The sequence below is a fragment of the Anomaloglossus baeobatrachus genome, chromosome 6 (assembly GCF_048569485.1).
Source record: "Anomaloglossus baeobatrachus isolate aAnoBae1 chromosome 6, aAnoBae1.hap1, whole genome shotgun sequence".
NCBI lineage: Eukaryota > Metazoa > Chordata > Amphibia > Anura > Aromobatidae > Anomaloglossus > Anomaloglossus baeobatrachus.
Window position 1 is genome coordinate 245,532,819 of NC_134358.1, and position 21,918 is coordinate 245,554,736.

The 21,918-nt window shown below is 49.1% G+C and overlaps 1 protein-coding gene across 1 annotated transcript in view; it reads right to left on the bottom strand.

Moving 5' to 3' along the window:
- Positions 1-21,918, bottom strand: part of SNRNP48 (small nuclear ribonucleoprotein U11/U12 subunit 48) — a 72,011-nt gene that overhangs the window by 39,167 nt on the left and 10,926 nt on the right. The window contains exons 5-6 of the mRNA XM_075314782.1: positions 9,984-10,163; positions 7,990-8,111 (exon numbers count right to left, since the gene is read on the bottom strand). Coding sequence (XP_075170897.1) covers positions 7,990-8,111; positions 9,984-10,163 — 302 coding nt within the window. The remainder of the gene's footprint in view (positions 1-7,989; positions 8,112-9,983; positions 10,164-21,918) is intronic.

A 21,918-nucleotide genomic window follows, 5' to 3' on the forward strand; every position in this document is an offset into this window, starting at 1 on the left:
GCTACTAGAAAAAAACACTTTCTGCGAAAGTCGGGAGAGGGAGATATCTCTCATTGGCTCGAATGGTGGTTTCTGAAGAACCATCAGCACCCTGTTTAGATCCCAGGGTTCTAACGGCTGCCTGTAAGGTGGAACGATGTGACAAACTCCCTGCAGGAACGTGCGTACCTGTGGAAGTCTAGCTAGGCGCTTCTGGAAAAACACAGAGAGCGCTGAAACTTGTCCCTTAAGGGAACCGAGCGACAAACCCTTTTCCAGTCCAGATTGAAGGAAGGACAGAAAAGTAGGTAATGCAAATGGCCAGGGAGAAAAACCCTGAGCAGAGCACCACGACAGGAAAATTTTCCACGTCCTGTGATAAATCTTGGCGGACGTTGGTTTCCTAGCCTGTCTCATAGTGGCAATGACTTCTTGAGATAACCCTGAAGACGCTAGGATCCAGGACTCAATGGCCACACAGTCAGGTTGAGGGCCGCAGAATTCAGATGGAAAAACGGCCCTTGAGACAGCAAGTCTGGTCGGTCTGGTAGTGCCCACGGTTGGCCGACCGTGAGATGCCACAGATCCGGGTACCACGACCTCCTCGGCCAGTCTGGAGCGACGAGGATGGCGCGGCGGCAGTCGGCCCTGATCTTGCGTAACACTCTGGGCAACAGTGCCAGCGGAGGAAACACATAAGGGAGCTGAAACTGCGACCAATCCTGAACTAAGGCGTCTGCCGCCAGAGCTCTGGGATCTTGAGACCGTGCCATGAACGTTGGTACCTTGTTGTTGTGCCGGGACGCCATGAGGTCGACGTCCGGCACCCCCCAGCGGCAACAGATCTCCTGAAACACGTCCGGGTGAAGGGACCATTCCCCTGCGTCCATGCCCTGGCGACTGAGATAATCTGCTTCCCAGTTTTCCACGCCTGGGATGTGAACTGCGGATATGGTGGAGGCCGTGGCTTCCACCCACATCAAAATCCACCGGACTTCCTGGAAGGCTTGTCGACTGCGTGTGCCGCCTTGGTGGTTGATGTATGCCACCGCTGTGGAATTGTCCGACTGAATTCGGATCTGCTTGCCTTCCAGCCACTGCTGGAACGCTTTCCGGGCAAGATACACTGCCCGAATTTCCAGAACATTGATCTGAAGCGAGGACTCTTGCCGGGACCACGTACCCCGAGTCCTGTGGTGGAGAAAAACCGCTCCCCACCCTGACAGACTTGCGTCCGTCGTGACTACTTCCCAGGATAGAGGACGCAGGTGAAACTGCGCGAAAGGGACTGCTTCCATTGGTGCCACCATCTTCCCCAGGAAGTGCATGAGGCGCCTCAAGGGGTGTGACTGGCCTTGAAGGAGAGATTGTACCCCTGTCTGTAGTGACCGCTGCTTGATCCGCGGAAGCTTCACTATCGCTGAGAGGGTATGAAACTCCATGCCAATGTATGTGAGCGATTGGGTCGGTGTCAGATTTGACTTTGGAAAATTGATGATCCACCCGAAACTCTGGAGAGTCTCCAGGGTAGCGTCGAGGCTGTGTTGGCATGCCTCTTGAGAGGGTGCCTTGATCAACAGATCGTCCAAGTACGGGATCACCGAGTGACCCTGAGAATGGAGGACAGCTACTACAGTAGCCATAACCTTGGTGAAAACCCGTGGGGCTGTTGCCAGGCCGAATGGCAGTGCCACGAACTGCAGGTGTTCGTTTCCTATGGCGAAGCGCAAGAAGCGCTGGTGCTCTGGGGCAATCGGAACGTGGAGATAAGCATCTTTGATATCGATCGATGCAAGGAAATCTCCCTGGGACATTGAGGCGATGACGGAACGGAGGGATTCCATCCGGAACCGCCTGGTCTTTACATGTTTGTTGAGAAGTTTCAGGTCTAGGACAGGACGGAAGGACCCGTCCTTCTTTGGGACCACAAACAAGTTGGAGTAAAAACCGTGGGCCTGTTGCTGAAGAGGAACAGGGACCACCACTCCTTCTGCCTTCAGGGTGCCCAGCGCCTGCCGAAGAGCCTCGGCTCGCTCGGGAGGCGGAGAGGACCGGAAGAATCGAGTCGGGGGACGAGAGATGAACTCTATCTTGTAACCGTGAGAGAGAATGTCTCTCACCCAGCGGTCTTTTATTTGTGGCAGCAAGGTGTCGCAAAAGCGGGAGAGCCTGCCACCGACCGAGGATGCTACTAGAGGAGGTAGAAAGTCATGAGGCAGCCGCTTTGTTAGCGGTGCTCCCAATGGCCTTTTTAGGACGTGACTTAGACCGCCATGCATCAGAGTTCCTTTGTTCTTTCTGAGACCTTTTGGACGAGGAGAATTGGGACCTGCCCGCGCCCCGAAAGGACCGAAACCTCGACTGCCCTCTCCTCTGTTGGGAGAGGTTCTGCTTGGGCTGGGGTAAGGATGTATCCTTTCCCTTGGATTGTTTGATGATTTCATCCAGGCGCTCGCCAAAGAGCCTGTCGCCAGAAATTGGCAAACCGGTTAAACGCTTTTTGGAAGCGGAATCTGCCTTCCACTCCCGTAGCCACAAGGCCCTGCGGACTACTACCGAATTGGCGGTCGCAACTGCCGTACGGCTGACAGAGTCCAGGACAGCATTCATAGCGTAAGACGCAATTGCCGAGGTCTGGGAGGAAATGGAAGCCACTTGTGGCGCGGCCGCTTCAATTTTCGCTTGACCTGCTGATATAGCTTGTAGCGCCCATACGTCTGCGAATGCTGGGGCAAAAGAAGCTCCGATAGCTTCATAGATGGATTTCATCCAGAGCTCCATCTGCCTGTCAGTGGCATCTTTAAGCGAGGCCCCATCTTCCACTGCAAGTATGGATCTAGCCGCCAGTCTGGAGATTGGAGGATCCACTTTGGGACATTGAATCCAACCTTAAACCACTTCCGGGGGAAAAGGATAACGTGTATCCTTAAGGCGCTTAGAGAAACGCTTATCCGGAAAAGCATGGTGATTCTGGATTGCCTCTCTGAAATCAGAGTGGTCTAGAAACATACTCTGTGTACGCTTGGGGAACCTGAAGCGAAATTTCTCCTGCTGAGAAACAGACTCCTCCGCCGGAGGGGCTGAGGGAAGAATATCCAGCAACTGATGAATGGATGCAATAAGATCATTCACTATGGCGTCCTCGTCTGGAGAATTAAGATTGAGAGCGCTCCCAGGATCAGAATCCTGATCAGCTGTTTCCGCATCATCAACCAGAGAATCCCCCCGCTGAGACCCTAAACAATATGATGTCGAGGGAAATTCTAAGCGGGCCCGCTTAGACGATCTGGGGCTAGGTTCTAAGTCCGAACCCTCCGTCTGGGATGTATGAGATACCCCGTGAGGACATTGTTGGTCCAACTGAGGGGGGTCAGGGAACAATGATTCAACAGAGTCCCTTTGCTGAGATACCGGTCTGGACTGCAAGGCTTCTAGTATCTTAGCCATAGTCTCAGAGAGTTGATCCTTAAAGGCTGCAAACTCAGTCCCCGTCACCTGGACAGTGTCAACAGGTGGCTCCCCCTGGGCCCCTCTTAGCAGAGGATCCGGCTGAGGAAGTGTCACAGGGGTCGAACACTGTACACAATGAGGGTCAGTGGAACCTGCCGGTAGCTGGGTCTTACATGCGGCGCAGGCAACATAATAAGCCTGTGTTTTTGCACCCCTGCCGTTTATGGGCGCCATGCTATAGTTTTCCCTGAGAAACACAATAGGGTATATAGCCAGAAAGAACTGTGCTCATACAGTGTAAATTATATACAGTACACAAATAATGTACCAATACAATACAGCACCATGGGGCTAGCACCACATGTGCTGCTTACCAGCCGCCTAAGCGGTTGTGAGGCCACCAGAGACCGTGTCTGGGTCTCCCATGAATATGTCCCTCTCTGCAGCGTCGGTGGAGCTGACAGGAATGGCTGCGGCGTCCTGACGAGCTGAGGAAGCTGTGGGCGTGGCCTAGAAAGAGCGCGAAACGGGCGCTCATACTGTGCACAGTGAGGGGAGTGGAGCATGTAAATCATACTCCAGCCCTCATTGCTGCTCGCTCCGTGCAGCGTCCCGCCCTTCCCCTGCCTGTCAGGGCTGAGGGCGGGAGAAAAAAAGGGAAACTAGGCCGCAATGAAGCCGGGGACTGTAGTAATAAACGCGGCCGCCGTAAAAGCGCGGTCGCGTGAAAGTCCCCGGCGAACTACAAGTCCCAGCCGCGCCGCAGTGTCCCGTGGCAACGGCGGTCAGTGCGGTAGCCCTTACATATAAACACACTCAGCGACGCTGAGTGTGTAATGGCACATATAGACCCGGTCAGCGCCGCGGTCCCCGGTGCACTAGCACACCCAGCAAAGCTGAGGTGATGCCGTGCGCGGTCCCCATAGGGATACAGAGTACCTTTAAGATGCAGGGCCATGTCCCTGAACGGTATCGGCTCCTATCCATCAGGCTCCACAGGAGTTGTGGATGAAGCCCGGTCTCAGTGCCTGGAGACCGATAAGATCCCACTTCACCCAGAGCCCTAAGGGGGATGGGGAAGGAAAAACAGCATGTGGGCTCCAGCCTCCGTACCCGCAATGGATACCTCAACCTTAACAACACCGCCGACAAAAGTGGGGTGAGAAGGGAGCATGCTGGGGGCCCTATATGGGCCCACTTTTCTTCCATCCGACCTAGTCAGCAGCTGCTGCTGACTAATCTGTGGAGCTGTGCTGTGCGTGTCTGACCTCCTTCGCACAAAGCAAAAACTGAGGAGCCCGTGGGAGCACGGGGGGTGTATAGGCAGAAGGGGAGGGGCCTAACACTTTTAAGTGTAGTACTTTGTGCGGCCTCCGGAGGCATAGCCTATACACCCCAATTGTCTGGGTCTCCCAATAGAGCGAAAAAGAAAAAGAGTAGTACTAAACGCCCCTATAAATATTTCAGAAATAGTAAAAACTATTGGCACTCTTAAACTAGCCAAAAGCCCAGGGCCCGACGGATTTAGTAACGAATATTATAAGATCTTGGGAGCCTCTATCGGTCCTCATCTATGTGCAGTGTATAATAAGATAGTCACAGATAGAATAATTCCCGACAAGTTCAATGAGGCAAACATTATAGTATTACCTAAGCCAGGAAAAGACCCACTACAGGTGGAGGGATACAGACCCATCTCATTACTCAACTCTGATTTTAAAATCTTTACTAAAATACTAGCTGGTAGATTACAACAAGTGATTCCAGATCTTATTCTGCCCTTCCAAACGGGATTCGTGCACGGGAAATCCATCACCTATAACATCAGGACGGCTATTGGGGCTATCTCTTATAGCAGGAAGCATAGATGTACCAAACATATAGTAGTTAGCCTTGATGCGGACAAGGCCTTTGACAGGGTCTCTTGGGCCTATTTACATAATCTTTTGGCATGTCGCCAGGTGGGATCCTGGTTTTGCGAAGCAGTCAAGATGATATACACAGACCCCAAATCCAGACTATCTATAAATAATACATTCTCTGAGCCATTTGAGGTACAGAGGGGAACGAGGCAGGGGTGTCCCTTGTCACCTTTATTGTTTAATTTGGCTCTGGACCCAATGTTGAGGACCCTACATAATTTAGCAATATTTCAGGGCATGAGAGTCGGTGGGACAACAATTAAACTTTTGGCTTTTGCCGATGATATTTTTTTGTTTATTGCCAATCCCTCTCAAGCGATTCCAGAGATAATGAACACATTGAATAATTTTGGAAAGGCCTCAGGCTTCAGGGTAAATTACAAAAAAACTGAGGCATTGGCAATGTACAAATCGGGTAAAATTGATAACTTATTTCCCTTCCAGTGGTGTACCAGTTCCATTAAATATTTGGGGATTCAGCTGCCAGGAAACCCCTTGTTACTATATCAAATTAATTATAAGCCTCTTATAAATTCATTAATACATCTACTCCAATCTTGGAAACATCTGAAAATATCCTTTTCGGGCCGATGTCACTTAATTAAAATGGTAGCATTCCCCAAAATAATGTTCTTATTTCAGACTCTCCCGTTGCTTCTACGCAAATCAGATATTAAGCTACTAAATTCATCCTTTGGAAAATTCATTTGGGGGCACAAGGGGCGTACTAGGATCAGCTTAATCAAGCTTCAATTACCAAAAGGGGCAGGGGGCATAAATCTTCCAGATCTAGGCAGATATAATCTAGCAGCAAATTTTAGATATATGTGGTGGACTGGGTGCGAGGAGTATCTCACTTTGCCAATGTACAATTGGAACAACAGGTATGTTCACAAGTCTCGTTAACAGCATTGCTGCATTTAGGGAACGAGGAAATACCGAGTGAGGTTAGGGATCATCCAACACTATGGCATACTATACAAACGTGGAGGAAGGTGAGGAAACTTGGTAAAATTAACACTTCAAGTTCCCCATTTCAACCCTTTATTGGAAATCCGAGATTCCTCCAGGGTCGCCCTCCGAGGATTTATGAAACATTGTCAATGCAGGGTTGTGCTTATGCTGCAGATCTAATGGAGCCTGATTGGTCATTGCTTTCTTACGAGAAGGCGGCACACCGATTTCCAGCTTTTGTGGTTCAGCCTTTTCTTTTTCTTCAGGCACGTAGCTTGGCACAAAAATATCTTGTTGACAAGCCAAAGGGAGATCTTGGAGGAAGTGTGGATAACTTTCTTAGGAGGGCAAGAAGCCAGGCGTCCTCGACTAGTCAGGTTTATTCAATGTTGCGTACAGTTTGGACATGGGAGGGGAAAACAACAGGTCCAGCAAAATGGAAGGTAGACATGCCAGAGTTCGAGGTAAAGGATTTTTTACAAGCCACGCTGTTGCAACGTAAATTTCTGTCGTCCAGTAGCTACACAGATATGGCCTTGATGATTCTACATAGAGCATATATTACTCCAAAAATTCAATCAAAAATGGACACAAATGCCTTATACTCTTGTTCTAAATGTGGCATAAGAGACACTGACCTGTTTCACCACATATGAGACTGTGTTCAGATACAGGGAGTATGGAGAAGCGTTCAATCAGTCTTACAAAACACATACAATATTCAGTTTGCTCTGACACCACAGTGGGCGATTTTTAACATGTTGGAGGAGGCTCAACAAAAGTCTTCCGAGAGGTACCAGGGCAATGTTAACTATTTGGGCCTCGGCCACTAGGAAAAGTATCCTACATCTCTGGGTAAATCCTGAAGCACCCTCTCTAGCGTTTATCCAAACAAAACTAATGTTCATATTCAAAATGGACTGGCTGGATGCACTGTCGAATAAGGAGAAGTTGACTAAGCGTTTCTTTGAAACATGGTCTTTATTTATACCTAACTTGGCTACAGTGCTTAAGGATAGACTTAAATCTCAGTTTGGACAGACCTCTTGGTACCTTCTTGAACTGCTCAATGGACACATACCAATTACATAAGTTACCATTTTAAGTTGCTTCTGGTCGCACGCAGAGCGGGGGGAGGGGTGGGCGGGACTGTTTGATTATAATGTCATCAATGAAATGCTCTTTGTATAAGAGCAGATTGTAAAAGAAATTCGGTTAAAATTCAATAAAAAGATGTTTAAAAAAAAAATGTTGTTGGGAGAAGGCACCTTCAAGGAGACCTGGTGCAGTTTGCAAAAGAAGAGTGGTCCAAAATTCCAATTGAGAAGTGTAAGAAGCTTGTTGGTTATAAGAAGTGATTGATTGCAGTTATTTATTCTAAAGGGTGGGTAAAGAAATACTAAGTTAAAAATGCCAACGATTTTGTGAGGCTCATATTTGGAGTCGTGTGAAATTATGTCCAATTTCCCTTTTCTTTCCCCCCTCTGTTTTGTGTTGTTCTAATATACAGAAGTGTAATTTGTGTGTGTAACAAAATATGTCTAATTGCAATCATTTTCAGGGAGAAATACTTTTCTGAAACAATTTCAAAAGGTGCCAACACTTTAATCCATAATAATATATAGAATGTTCTTGTAATATACCAAAAAATAAAAAATATAAAAGGATACTCCCAACGTATTACCTCTGTGTATGACTTCTTCGTGATATGGACATTCTTGGCCCTGTAAGACTGGCGCCTCCTTTTGTAGTCTCTCATTTCAGCTATGATTTCCAGGTGGGACTTCGGACACTTGTGTTCATCGCCTTCAAAAGAAATATATAATAAAAAAGGAATATTGTAAAGTTTGATCATAAAGAAACCATAAAATATATGTTAAAATATTGATATATCAATACACTTTGTCAATTCCCCCAATACATCACCTAGGTTAAAAAAAAACCCAAAGCACTCCAAAAAGAATAGTGCCAAGCTTGGAAGTTCTCCTCTCCATTACTGGACCACTGGGAGTCTGACTGCTGGGTCTCCCACCGAACCTCTGAAGAGCCACGTGTGAACGAAGCTTTGGTCAATCATGGACACTGCATCTACATTCATTCTTAGGCCACTGTTACATGAAGCTACACCCCAATTTTACACAATCACAAATTTTCATATAATATACCTAGAATAGTTAAGAGCTTGACCAAGGAACAACATTTATAATGTCTCCATAGGGTACGAGCTATATGATTGATCACTAGGTGTCCTGTATTCTTTTTGAAAGGATGGACACGTATGCGTCCTACCACTTCATGGTCCATGGAACTGACTGAAGGCCCTCTTTCATATGATCGGCGCGAATATACATTTATCACAATCTTTGTACTGGTTTACGATCCACCTTTTCAGTCCGGTAACTAGTTTCAGTATTTTTTAGAACCCCCCCCCACTTAGATACTACTAAGCTTTAGCACCATCATACTAGCCATCGTGTTTAACCCTTCCCCTTGTAATTTTCATTCCCACACCCTCTCTCTTTTCATAAATAGCAATCATTTTTTTTTATTATTGCACTGACATAGCCACATCAGGTCTTGGTTTTTAGAGGATGGATTGTAGTTTTGAATGACATCAATCATTTTACCATATCAATGAAGTGAAAAATGTCAGAAAAAAATTTCAAGTGGAATGACATGGTGTAAAAATTCTGCAATTATTTTTTTGTTTTATTAACTGTTTTAATTGTGCAGTAAAAAACGTGGAAACATGATTCATCAGGTCAGTGCTATTATTGAAACACCATACAAGATTAGGTTGTTTTTTTTTTGTGGCTTTATAAAAATCTGATTAAAAAAAAATAAATAATTAAAAAAATATAATATATATAGGTTTAAAGGGAATTTGTCAGGTGAGTTGGTGGTACAATACTAAAATCTTTAAATGGGGCTTAAGGAGACCTTTCAGGATCAGTAAGTTTTATTGCTTTACCTTATCCTGTTATCTTGTTGTAAGCTCTGTAGAATTCAGTGTGAAGTAGTAACTAGTCAAGTATCTGTAAATACAAACTGCATGTGCACTGCTCTCCTCTCCCATGTCCCATCATTGAAAGTAAATCTGAACTGAATTTGCACTGCTGCCCCCACCTTTCCGCAGTGATAGTGAATGTACTGGGAGGAGGAAATAGTATATATGCAGTTTGTATTCAAATTTTAAACACTTTTTTTCTGCTTTTTACATGATTAGTCCTCTTACGGAGCGTTTGATTGTACTAGATGCAGCAACACAGTATTGCTGTACATAGTAAAAATGTCAGAATCCCATGATCCCATGGACAGCTGAAATCACAGACAGGCAGAGGGGCCTTCCACTGGCCGGCTAGCTTCACAGGAGTACAGTCATGACAAGCACACGAGTCTTCAGCAGATCCCCAGCTGTCATTGCAACCCATCAGTGACCTATAATCATGTCCGCTGATGTAGAGGGGGGGAGTAGAATAGCAAATCCACTGACCCTAGAGATGAATGCTGCAAATACCTCTGTCACAGATTAATAACAGCATTTGACAGGTCAATTATACAGCCAATGTTTGCTGGCAATGGTCAGTTCCTGAGCCCGCATCAAAGTCAGGAACCCAGCAAGAGACGCACCGGTACGTCATATGTCGTTACGGATTTATAAAGGAAATATTTAGTGACCTTGATTGATCTTGGCAGTTAAATCCTCAAATAAATCAGAAGCACTTTTCTCTTCCAATGTCTGCTTCTTAGTCTCCAGAAGGACATGGTCATATATAGCAAGACGATCGGCGGCAGTAAGATCACAGACGGCACGTTTGTGGTTCAGAGGAACTTCAACAGCTGAAGTGGAGTAGGCACCTGGAGCACAGAAGAGGAACAGCCATGAAGAAATGACACAAACAACGCCAATAACTAGGCATAAAGATGTAACATCCTCTGTACACGGACTCCAAAGAAAAGGAACATTTAATAGGTCAGAGAAATTATTATTTACACTAGGGCTTTTCCCCCCCGATGCTTCATTAAACAAGATCACATCACAAAAGAAAAAAAAAAAAAAAAATACCCACATACACACATGAAAAATAAAAAAAATCATGTCCTCTATTAGGACGTCGTGAGGAGCAAACGTCTGTTTAGCTGGTGGATAAACCACACACCACCATTGAGGACTCTACACAGAATAGTTGTGGCAGTATGGTTTATTGATCCACAACCATTGTATTGCACGTCTAATACCATGCAACATAGCCACAGGGCGGGAGACATAGCTAATTACAGCTATTAGAAATAGATTGACGCACGGGTCCTTACATCGGAAATGGACAGGAATGGCTGCGCAACCAATCACTGGCCGATTGTTGTAACTGATGTGGCCGGCAATTGGCTGAGCGGGCATATCTGATAGGACGAGATTGGACTAAGAAGCAGAGCGCAGCAGGGGCCCAATGAGGGACAGTATTACTTTTATTAAGCAATCTGAACCCCCATATTATATATATTACATTAGACCTATCGTATATTATTACTATAAACACAAATTATGTATTCTCTTGATAAAAAGGATATAACTCAAAAAGGATACTGCACATAAGCACAGTGGTTGTCAGGACGCTATTCCCGCTCTATACTCACCCATGCTGTGGAAAGAGAAAGAATCAAACAGATTACGCTCTGATATATACAAAATTACTTAGCAAGCAAAATTCACTAACATGATGGCAAAACCGTTATTAGACTATGGAGACCTTGAATTACACATTACATTCTATCGAGTCCTAGAGAAATCCAACTAGTGCCTTGCCCTAGGTGCAGATAGACGATAAAGAGGCTCCTTCTAGTGGCTACACTTGTGTACTGCATGCTGAAGTGTGAACATTAAAAGCCCCAAAAAAAATATTCAAAGGAAACAATTGTAACAAGCATATCAAATTTTTTATTCAGGAAAAAGGATTAAAATTGCATAAACACAGATATTTAAATGAAAACGAGAAATGATCTCTGTGTGTAGGGGGCACAAACATCAGATCGGCAGTACAATGTCAAAATATTATTCTAAAGATCTGCAATACTTTTCACTCACAAAAAGATATCTGAGGAAATAAGACAAATGGTCTGAACTTACTGAATACACCTCGCTCTAACAATGTAAATAATACCTCATAGAAAGGTCAGATCTCACCAGTAAATCTGAGCGGTACACTTGCAGCAATGTCTCAAATTTTATATACACATCAGTGGCGTAACTACCGCAGTCGCAGCGATCGCGACCGGGCCCGGGAGGTTAGGGGCCCGGCGGCCGCCAGGCAGATCAACAGCCAGCTCCTGTCAGTGTGAGAGGAGCTGCGCTGATCTCTCACAGACCTCGCGGCCGCTATTTGACCCGCTGCCGCCGCCGACACCGGGCACCCCTGCCTGATGTCAGCAGCGCACCGGGGCCCCCTGCCTGGTGGCAGCGGCTGCAGAGTCTCCCAGTCACAGTAATGATGAAGCATAGCGCGGCCGGTGCCGCGCTATGCATCACCATTCTCCCCCTGTGTGATGAACGTCACACCCGAGCGACTGCTGTGCTGAGTGCACAGAGTGCAGGACAGGAGGACGCTGACCGCAGCACCGGAGAACGAGCAGCGGGGAAGACAGCAGCGATGAAGGAAGAGAGAAGGTGAGTACTTGGGTTTTTTTTAATATAAGTGAGTAAACGGTGGTCCAGAGGCTTGGGAAGGCAGTTCTGGGGAAGCTGCATTATTGTATATGGAAGCCTGGAGAGGCTGCTTTATACATGGAGGTCTGAGGAGGCTGCATTATATGTGGAGGTCTGGGGTAGCTGCATTATTATACATGGAGGCCTGGAGACGCTGCTTTATACATGGAGGTCTGAGGAGGCTGCATTATATATGGAGGCCTGGAGAGGCTGCTTTATACATGGAGGTCTGGGAGGCTGCATTATATATGGAGGTCTGGGGAAGCTGCATTATACATGGAGGCCTAGAGATACTGCATTATACATGGAGGCCTGAGGTGGCTGGGTCATTGTTATACATGGAGGCCTGGAGAGGCTGGCTGCTATATTATACATGGAGGCCTGAGGAGGCTGGGTGCAATGTTATACATGGAGGTGGTCTGTAGAGGCTGGCTGCTATATTATACATGGAGGCCTGAGGAGGCTGGGTGCATTGTTATACATGGAGGCCTGGAGAAGCTGGCTGCTACATTATACATGGAGGCCTGAGGAGGCTGGCTGCATTATTAAACATGGAGGCCTGGAGAGGCTGGCTGCATTATTATACATGGAGGTCTGGGGGGGCTGTATAATACAAAATGAAGGACACCTTATGCATGGAATATAGGGGTGCCCTTATGCATGGAGGAGGGAGGAGTATGGGGCTGCATAATGCAATATGAAGTTTTATGGGGTTGCGTTATAATACATATAGGACTATGGGGGGCTACATTATAATATATGGAGGACTATGGAGGCTACCTTATACATGGACTATGGGGGTGCATTATAAAACATTGGGGACTATGTGGTGCAGTATAATATATGGAGAACTATGGGGTGAAATATAATATATGGAGAACTATGAGAAATTCATTATAATAATTGGAGGGCTACTTTATACAAGGAGTACTATAGGGCTGCATTATAATATATGGAGGCCTATGTGGTGCAGTATAATACATGGAGAACTATGGGGTGAAATATAATGCATAGAGAACTATGAGAAAAAGAATTTTGTTTACTTACTGTAAATTCCTTTTTCTTATAGTTCCGTATTGGGAGACCCAGACCATGGGTGTTTAGCTTCTGCCTCCGGAGGACACACAAAGTATTACACTTAAAAGTGTAGCTCCTCCCTCTGAGCTTATACACCCCCCTGGAGAACCAGATCTAGCCAGTTTAGTGCAAAAGCTGAAGGAGAATAGCCACCCACAAGTAAAACAGAGCAAGAACCGGAACAACCGGAGACTCTGTCCACGACAACAGCCGGTGATAACACGCGGAACAAGAAATTGCCAACAGGCAACAGGGAGGGAGCTGGGTCTCCCAATACGGAACTATAAGAAAAAGAATTTACGGTAAGTAAACAAAATTCTCTTTTTCTTTATCGTTCCTATGGGAGACCCAGACCATGGGACGTCTCAAAGCAGTCCATGGGTGGGAATAAACAGAAAAACTAAGAAGTAGGCAGAGCCTAACTTCACAAATGGGCGACAGCCGCCTGAAGGATGCGTCTGCCCAAGCTCGCATCTGCCGAAGCATGAGCATGCACTTGGTAGTGCTTTGAAAAGGTATGCAGGCTAGTCCAAGTGGCAGCCTGACAGACTTGTTGAGCCGTAGCCTGGTGCCTGAAAGCCCAAAAGGCACCGACAGCTCTGGTCGAGTGTGCCTTGATCCCCGGCGGGGGAGGCACCTGAGAACACTGGTAGGCGTCCGAAATGGTCGACCTAATCCAACGGGCTAAGGTCGGCTTAGAAGCAGAGAGGCCCTTGCGCCGACCTGTGGTTAGCACAAAAAGAGAAGTGCACTGCCTAAGAGCAGCGGTGCGAGACACATAGATCCGGAGAGCACGCACCAGATCCAGAGTATGCAACGCTTTTTCAAAGCGATGAACAGGAGCCGGACAAAAGGAAGGTAGGGTAATGTCCTGGTTAAGGTGGAAAAGAGAGACCACCTTAGGAAGAAAGTCCGGAGTCAGACGGAGAACCACCTTGTCTTGATGAAAAACCAAAAAAGGTGACTCCGAAGAGAGCGCGGCCAAATCAGAGACTCTCCTGAGGGAAGTTATGGCCACTAGAAAGACCACTTTCTGTGAAAGACGAAACAAAGAAACCTCCCCAAGAGGCTCAAAGAGGGGTTTCTGCAAAACCGTGAGAACCAAATTGAGGTCCCAGGGATCCAAGGGCCGCCGGTAAGGCGGAATGATGTGAGACGCGCCCTGCATGAAGGTGCGGACCCGAGCCAGCCGGGCGAGACGCCGCTGGAACAGCACTGACAGAGCTGAGACTTGTCCCTTGAGAGAGTTGAGGGACAGTCCCAGCTGCAGACCGGACTGTAGGAAGGACAGAAGGGTTGGCAAGGAAAATGGCCAAGGAGGATGGCCGGAAGAGTGACACCAGGACAGGAAAATCTTCCAAGTCCTGTGATAGATCTTGGCGGAGGAAGACTTACGGGCCCGAGTCATAGTGGAGATGACTTCAGGAGGAATACCAGAAGCCGTCAAGATCCAGGACTCAAGAGCCACGCCGTCAATCTGAGAGCCGCAGAATTCTGGCGGAAAAACGGACCTTGTGAGAGAAGGTCTGGACGGTCCGGAAGATGCCACGGCACCTCTACGGACAGATGGAGCAGGTCTAGGTACCAAGCTCGCCTGGGCCAGTCCGGAGCAATGAGGATGACTCGACGGCCCTCCATTCTGATCTTGCGCAGGACTCTGGGCAAGAGAGCTAGAGGGGGAAACACGTAGGACAGACGAAACTGGGACCAGTCTTGAACCAGAGCGTCCGCGGCGAATGCCTGAGGATCGTGGGAGCGAGCCACGTAAACGGGAACTTTGTTGTTGTGACGGGATGCCATTAGGTCCACGTCCGAAGTGCCCCATTTGCGGCAGATTGACTGAAAAACTGCCGGGTGCAGGGACCACTCGCCACTGTCCACGGTTTGACGGCTGAGAATCTGCCTCCCAGTTTTCCCACGCCTGGAACGTGGACTGCGGATATGGTGGACTTGGAGTCCTCCGCCCATTGAAGGATGCGTTGTACCTCCAACATTGCCAGGCGGCTGCGTGTCCCGCCTTGGTAATTGATGTAGGGCAACCGCTGTCGCGTTGTCTGACTGGACTCGGATGTGCCTGCCCACCAGCAGATGGTGAAAAGCTAGGAGAGCCAGAAGCACGGCTCTGGTTTCCAGCACATTGATCGAGAAGGCTGACTCGGACGGAGTCCAAGTGCCCTGCGCTCGGTGGTGGAGACATACCACTCCCCAGCCGGATAGACTGGCATCCGTGGTGAGGATCAGCCAGGACGGGGCCAGGAAGGAGCGCCCCTGAGACAGAGAGAGGGGCCGAAGCCACCACTGAAGAGAGCTCCTGGTCTGTGGCGACAGAGCCACTAGCCTGTGCAAGGAGGAAGTCCGCTTGTCCCAACAGCGGAGAATGTCCAGCTGTAGGGACTGCTGTTTTACTAAGGGCAACTTCACCAGTGCCGGCAGTGTCTCGAACTGCATCCCTAGGTACGTGAGACTCTGGGTCGGAGTCAAAGTGGATTTGGGCAGATTGACAAGCCACCCGAATTGGGCTAGAGTGGCGAGAGTGAGCGAGACACTCCGCTGACAGTCTACGCTGGATGAAGCCTTGACTAGAAGGTCGTCCAGGTAAGGGATCACTGCCAACCCCTGTAGGTGCAGGACCGCAATCACTGCTGCCATGACCTTGGTGAATACCCGAGGAGCTGTGGCCAACCCGAAGGGGAGAGCCATGAATTGGAAATGTTCCTTTCCGATTGCAAAACGTAGCCAACGCTGGTGTGAAACTGCAATTGGCACATGCAGATAGGCATCTCTGATGTCGATGGATGCCAGGAAATCCCCTTGGGTCATTGAGGCAATGACTGATCGCAGAGACTCCATGCGAAAATGCCGCACCTGAACATGCTTGTTGAGAAGCTTGAGATCCAGGATGGGCCGGAAGGAACCGTCCTTTTTGGGGACTAGGAAGAGATTTGAGTAGAAACCTCTGAACCGTTCCCGGGCGGGAACCGGTACAATTACTCCGTTGGCCTGCAAGGATGCCATGGCCTGAGAGAAGGCGGCGGCCTTGGAGCAGGGGGGAGTTGACAGAAAAAAATCTGTTTGGCGGGCTGGAAGAGAATTCTATCCTGTAGCCATGGGAGATGATATCCCTCACCCACTGATCGGAGACGTGTTGAAACCACGCGTCGCCAAAGTGGGAGAGCCTGCCACCGACTAAGGACGTTGCTGGCACGGACAGATAGTCACGAGGAGGCTGCCTTGGCGGCAGCACCTCCTGCGGTCTTTTGTGGACACGCTTTTGGGCGCCAGTTGGATTTCTGGTCCTTGGCTAAGTTAGTGGACGAGGCCGAAGGCTTAGAGGACGACCAGTTGGAGGAACGAAAGGAACGAAACCTCGACTGGTTCCTACCCTGGACAGGTTTCCTGGTTTTGGTTTGTGGCATGGAAGTACTCTTCCCGCCGGTAGCTTCCTTAATAATTTCATCCAGCTGTTCACCGAACAGCCTGGACCCAGCAAAAGGGAGCCCAGCAAGGTACTTCTTTGAAGAAGCATCTGCCTTCCACTCTCGAAGCCACAAGATCCTGCGGATAGTGAGGGAATTAGCCGAAGCCACCGCAGTGCGGTGAGAAGCCTCCAGCATGGCAGACATGGCATAGGATGAAAAAGCTGAAGCTTGGGAAGTTAAGGTAACCATTTCGGGCATAGATTCCCTGGCGAGGGAATGCATCCCCTCTAGAGAAGCAGAGATGGCCTTGAGAGCCCACACTGCTGCAAAAGTCGGGGAGAACGAGGCCCCTGCCGCTTCATATACAGATTTGGCCAGAAGGTCAACCTGGCGGTCAGTGGAATCCTTAAGAGAGGTGCAATCAGCCACCGATACAACGGTCCGGGCTGAGAGTCTAGACACCGGGGGGGTCTACCTTTGGGGAATGAGCCCACTCCTTGACCACCTCAGGTGGAAAGGGAAAACGGTCATCAGAACCACGCTTTGGGAAGCGTTTGTCAGGACAGGCCCTGGGCTTTGTCACAGCGGCCTGAAAACTGGAGTGGTTAAAGAACACACCCTTTACTCTCTTAGGCGAGGTAAACTGGTGCTTTTCTGCCAGAGAGGGTTGTTCCTCTGATACTGGCGGATTGAGATCCAGTACAGAATTAATGGATCAATGGGGTACATGGAGTTAACCTCCGAGCCCCCCGTAAAGGCATCTTCCTCGTCCTGCGAGTCAGCTCCTGAATCAGAGCCGCGGGACGAGGAAGGAGAGGGAACCCTGCGTCTCTTCTTAGAAGGACGGGGTCTGGGACCAGATGATGAATCCTCTGAGTTCCGGTCCTGAGAGACCCCTAGCAGCCGAGGCACCCTGTTAAGGGGGCTGATGCATGTTCAGCAAAGTCCTGGACAGAAGTCCCATGGAGTCGGCAAAAGACTGGGAGATAGCCCTAGAAAAGGATTCTACCCAAGCCGGGGGTTCAGCCACAGGATCAGGAGCAGCCTGAGAGACCACTGGGGGGTGAGACTCCAGGCTGAGGCACTGCCAGGTTAGAGCAGGCATTACAATGTGCATAGATGCTCGGTTCAGGCAGTAGGAGCTTACATGCAGTGCATACTGAATACAGCTTTGGAGCCTTGCTCCTCGTGTGAGACATGCTGCTGGAGTGGGGGCTGTGCCAGAGAATGAACCCCAGAGAGTATAATCAGAGGTCCACAACCGGAGACCGGTTGTGGCTTACCAGACCGCCGGAGCGGTGTTGTGTGCCCTCCAGATCCCGAAGCCCAGACCCCCAAGCACAGCAACTCAGCAGAGATGCTGCAGACCAGCGCTGCAATGCAGAGAGAACGCTGAGAAAACGGCCGCCGGAGCGAAGAGAGGGGGCGGGACTTGCTTAGGAGCGGGATCTGGAGGGCCATAGAGACCTACAGGGGAGGGGACATACACTGCAGTGAGGAGTGTCCCTCCCCTGTGCAGAACGGCCGCCGGGCGGAGCCGAGCCTGTCCCTCTGCATGAGAGACATGCGAGGGCAGTGAAACCGAAACTAGGCCTCCGGCGAAGCCGGGGCCTAAATTTGAGCGGCGCGGCCGGCGCGCAGGCACCATCGGCGCGGTTCTCAGACGACAGCCAGAGAACCCGCCGGAAATGTCATAAAACACAATCAGCACACTCTCCCACAACAATAAAGTACAGGGACCCCCAATATATAAACGTCTCAGGTACTTAGCTTGCTGAGACGCAGGGTTCCAAGTCCCTGGGGATGAGTGCTCCGGTCCAGCAGGATCCTGAAGGGCTGCGGATGGAGACCGGTCTCCTGCCAAGCATGGAGAACCATGCTGGCTCCCACTTCAAGCCAGAGCCCAGGAGGGATGGTGAAGGAGCGCGGCATGTAAGGCTCCAGCCTTGGAATCAACCTTAACAACACCGCCGACACAGTGGGGTGAGAAGGGACATGCCGGGAGTCCAGACCTGGACCCGCTTTTCTTCAAACTTTTTCCAAAAATCAAAAATCAGATGAGAATGCATGTGTGGATGTATGCCTCCTGAACACAAAGCGATAAACTGGCTAGATCTGGTTCTCCAGGGGTTGTATAAGCTCAGAGGGAGGAGCTACACTTTTAAGTGTAGTACTTTGTGTGTCCTCCGGAGGCAGAAGCTAAACACCCATGGTCTGGGTCTCCCATAGGAATGATAAGGAAATTCAAGATAATAATTGAAGGGCTACATTATACATGGAGGATTATGGGGGTGCATTATAATATATGGAGAACTATGTGGTGCAGTATTATATATTGAGTACTATGGGGTGAATTATAATGCATGGAGAACTATGGAAGTGTATTCTAATATATGAAGGGTTATGTGGGACCCTTTATACTATTTGGAAGACTATGTGGGTGCCATTATTGTATTTGGAGAACTATATACAAGGGGGGACAAAGATACAAGCAGGGGATGGGAACGTTTTGTGCTGAGAGAAAAAGGCTCTTTTCCCTCAGCACCCAGCTTTCCCATGCTCTGATATGGGAAAGCTGGGTGCTGAGGGAAAGATGTATAGCAGAGCATGGGGAAGCAGTGTGCCGAGGACAAGATGGATATCAGAAAATAGGAAAGCTGGGTGCTGTGGGTAAGAGCCAAGTGTCAGCATCATTATCCTGTACCCTAAATGTCGATGTATGTGGAAGGGGGGCCCAGGTCTGAACTTTGCACCGGGGCCCATCAAACGCTAGTTACGCCCCTGATACACATACACACATATATTATATATATTATATATATATATATATTATATATATATATATATATATATGACACATTATATATATATATAAAATTTGATTGAGACATTGCTGCAAGTGTACCGCTCAGATTTACTGGTGAGATCTGACCTTTCTATGAGGTATTATTTACACTGTTAGGCCCTGTGCGCACTGGAAAATGGAATTTTCTCAAGAAAGAAGGGAATTTTGTTTACTTACCGTAAATTCCTTTTCTTCTAGCTCCTATTGGGAGACCCAGACAATTGGGGTGTATAGCTTCTGCCTCCGGAGGCCACAAAAAAAAAGTGTAACCCCTCCCCTCTGCCTATACACCCTCCCGTGCATCACGGGCCCATCAGTTTTGGTGCCAAAGCAGGAAGGAGGAAACTTATAAATTGGTCTAAGGTAAATTCAATCCGAAGGATGTTCGGAGAACTGAAACCATGAACCAAAAGAACAATTCAACATGAACAACATGTGTACACAAAAGAACAAACAGCCCGAAGGGAACAGGGGCGGGTGCTGGGTCTCCCAATAGGAGCTAGAAGAAAAGGAATTTACGGTAAGTAAACAAAATTCCCTTCTTTGTCGCTCCATTGGGAGACCCAGACAATTGGGACGTCCAAAAGCAGTCCCTGGGTGGGTAAAAGAATACCTCGATAAAAAGAGCCGAAACAACGGCCCCCTCTTACAGGTGGGCAACCGCCGCCTGAAGGACTCGCCTACCTAGGCTGGCATCTGCCGAAGCATAGGCATGCACCTGATAGTGTTTTGTGAAAGTGTGCAGACTCGACCAGGTAGCCGCCTGACACACCTGCTGAGCCGTAGCCTGGTGCCGCAATGCCCAGGATGCACCCACGGCTCTGGTAGAATGGGCTTTTAGCCCTGAAGGAATCGGAAGCCCAGAAGAACGGTAGGCTTCAAAAATCGGTTCCTTGATCCACCGAGCCAAGGTTGACTTGGAAGCCTGCGACCCCTTACGCTGGCCAGCGACAAGGACAAAAAGCGCATCAGAACGGCGCAGTGGCGCCGTGCGAGACACGTAGATCCGGAGTGCTCTCACTAGATCTAACAAATGCAAATCCTTTTCACATTGGTGAATTGGATGAGGGCAAAATGAAGGTAAGGAGATATCCTGATTGAGATGAAAAGGGGACACCACATTAGGGAGAAAGTCCGTAACCGGACGCAGAACCACCTTATCCTGGTGAAATACCAGGAAAGGGGCTTTGCATGACAGTGCTGCCAGCTCTGACACTCTTCGGAGTGATGTAAACGCCACTAGAAATGCCACCTTCTGCGAAAGACGTGATAGAGAGACATCCCGCAGCGGCTCAAAAGGTGGTTTTTGAAGAGCCCGTAGAACAGTGTTGAGATCCCAGGGTTCCAGCGGACGCTTGTAAGGTGGGACTATGTGGCAAACTCCCTGCAGGAATGTGCGGACCTGCGGAAGCCTGGCTAGACGCTTTTGAAAAAACACGGAAAGCGCCGATACTTGTCCCTTGAGAGAGCCGAGAGACAAACCCTTGTCCAATCCAGATTGAAGGAAGGAAAGAAACGTGGGTAAGGCAAACGGCCAGGGGGTAAACCCCTTCTCAGAGCACCAGGCTAAGAAGATCCTCCAAGTCCTGTGATAGATCTTGGCTGACGTTGGTTTCCTGGCCTGTCTCATAGTGGCAATGACATCTTGAGATAACCCTGAGGACGCTAGGAGCCAGGACTCAATGGCCACACAGTCAGGTTGAGGGCCGCAGAATTCAGATGGAAAAAATGGCCCTTGAGACAGCAAGTCTGGTCGGTCTGGGAGCGCCCACGGTTGACCCACCGTGAGGTGCCACAGATCCGGGTACCACGACCGCCTCGGCCAATCTGGAGCGACGAGGATGACGCGGCGGCAGTCGGACCTGATCTTGCGCAACACTCTGGGCAGCATTGCCAGAGGAGGGAATACATAAGGCAGTTGAAACTGCGACCAATCCTGAACTAAGGCGTCCGCCGCCAGAGCTCTGTGATCCTGAGACCGTGCCATGAATGCCGGGACTTTGTTGTTGTGCAGAGACGCCATGAGATCGACGTCCGGCGTTCCCCAGCAGCAACAGATCTCTTGAAACACGTCCGGGTGGAGAGACCATTCCCCCGCGTCCATGCCCTGGCGACTGAGAAAGTCTGCTTCCCAGTTTTCTACGCCAAGGATGTGAACCGCGGAGATGGTGGAGGCTGTGGCCTCCGCCCACAGCAGAATCCGCCGGACTTCTTGGAAGGCTTGACGACTGCGAGTGCCGCCCTGGTGGTTGATGTACGCGACCGCCGTGGCGTTGTCCGACTGTACGCGGATCTGCCTGCCCTCCAGCCACCGATGGAACGCCTTGAGGGCTAGATACACTGCCCTTATCTCCAGAACATTGATCTGAAGGGAGGACTCTGTCGGAGTCCAGGTTCCCTGAGCCTTGTGGTGGAGAAAAACCGCTCCCCATCCTGACAGGCTCGCGTCCGTCGTGACCACAGCCCAGGATGGGGGCAGGAAGGATTTTCCTTTCGACAGAGAAGTGGGGAGAAGCCACCACTGAAGAGAGGTCTTGGCTGCCAGAGAAAGAGAGACGTTCCTGTCTAAGG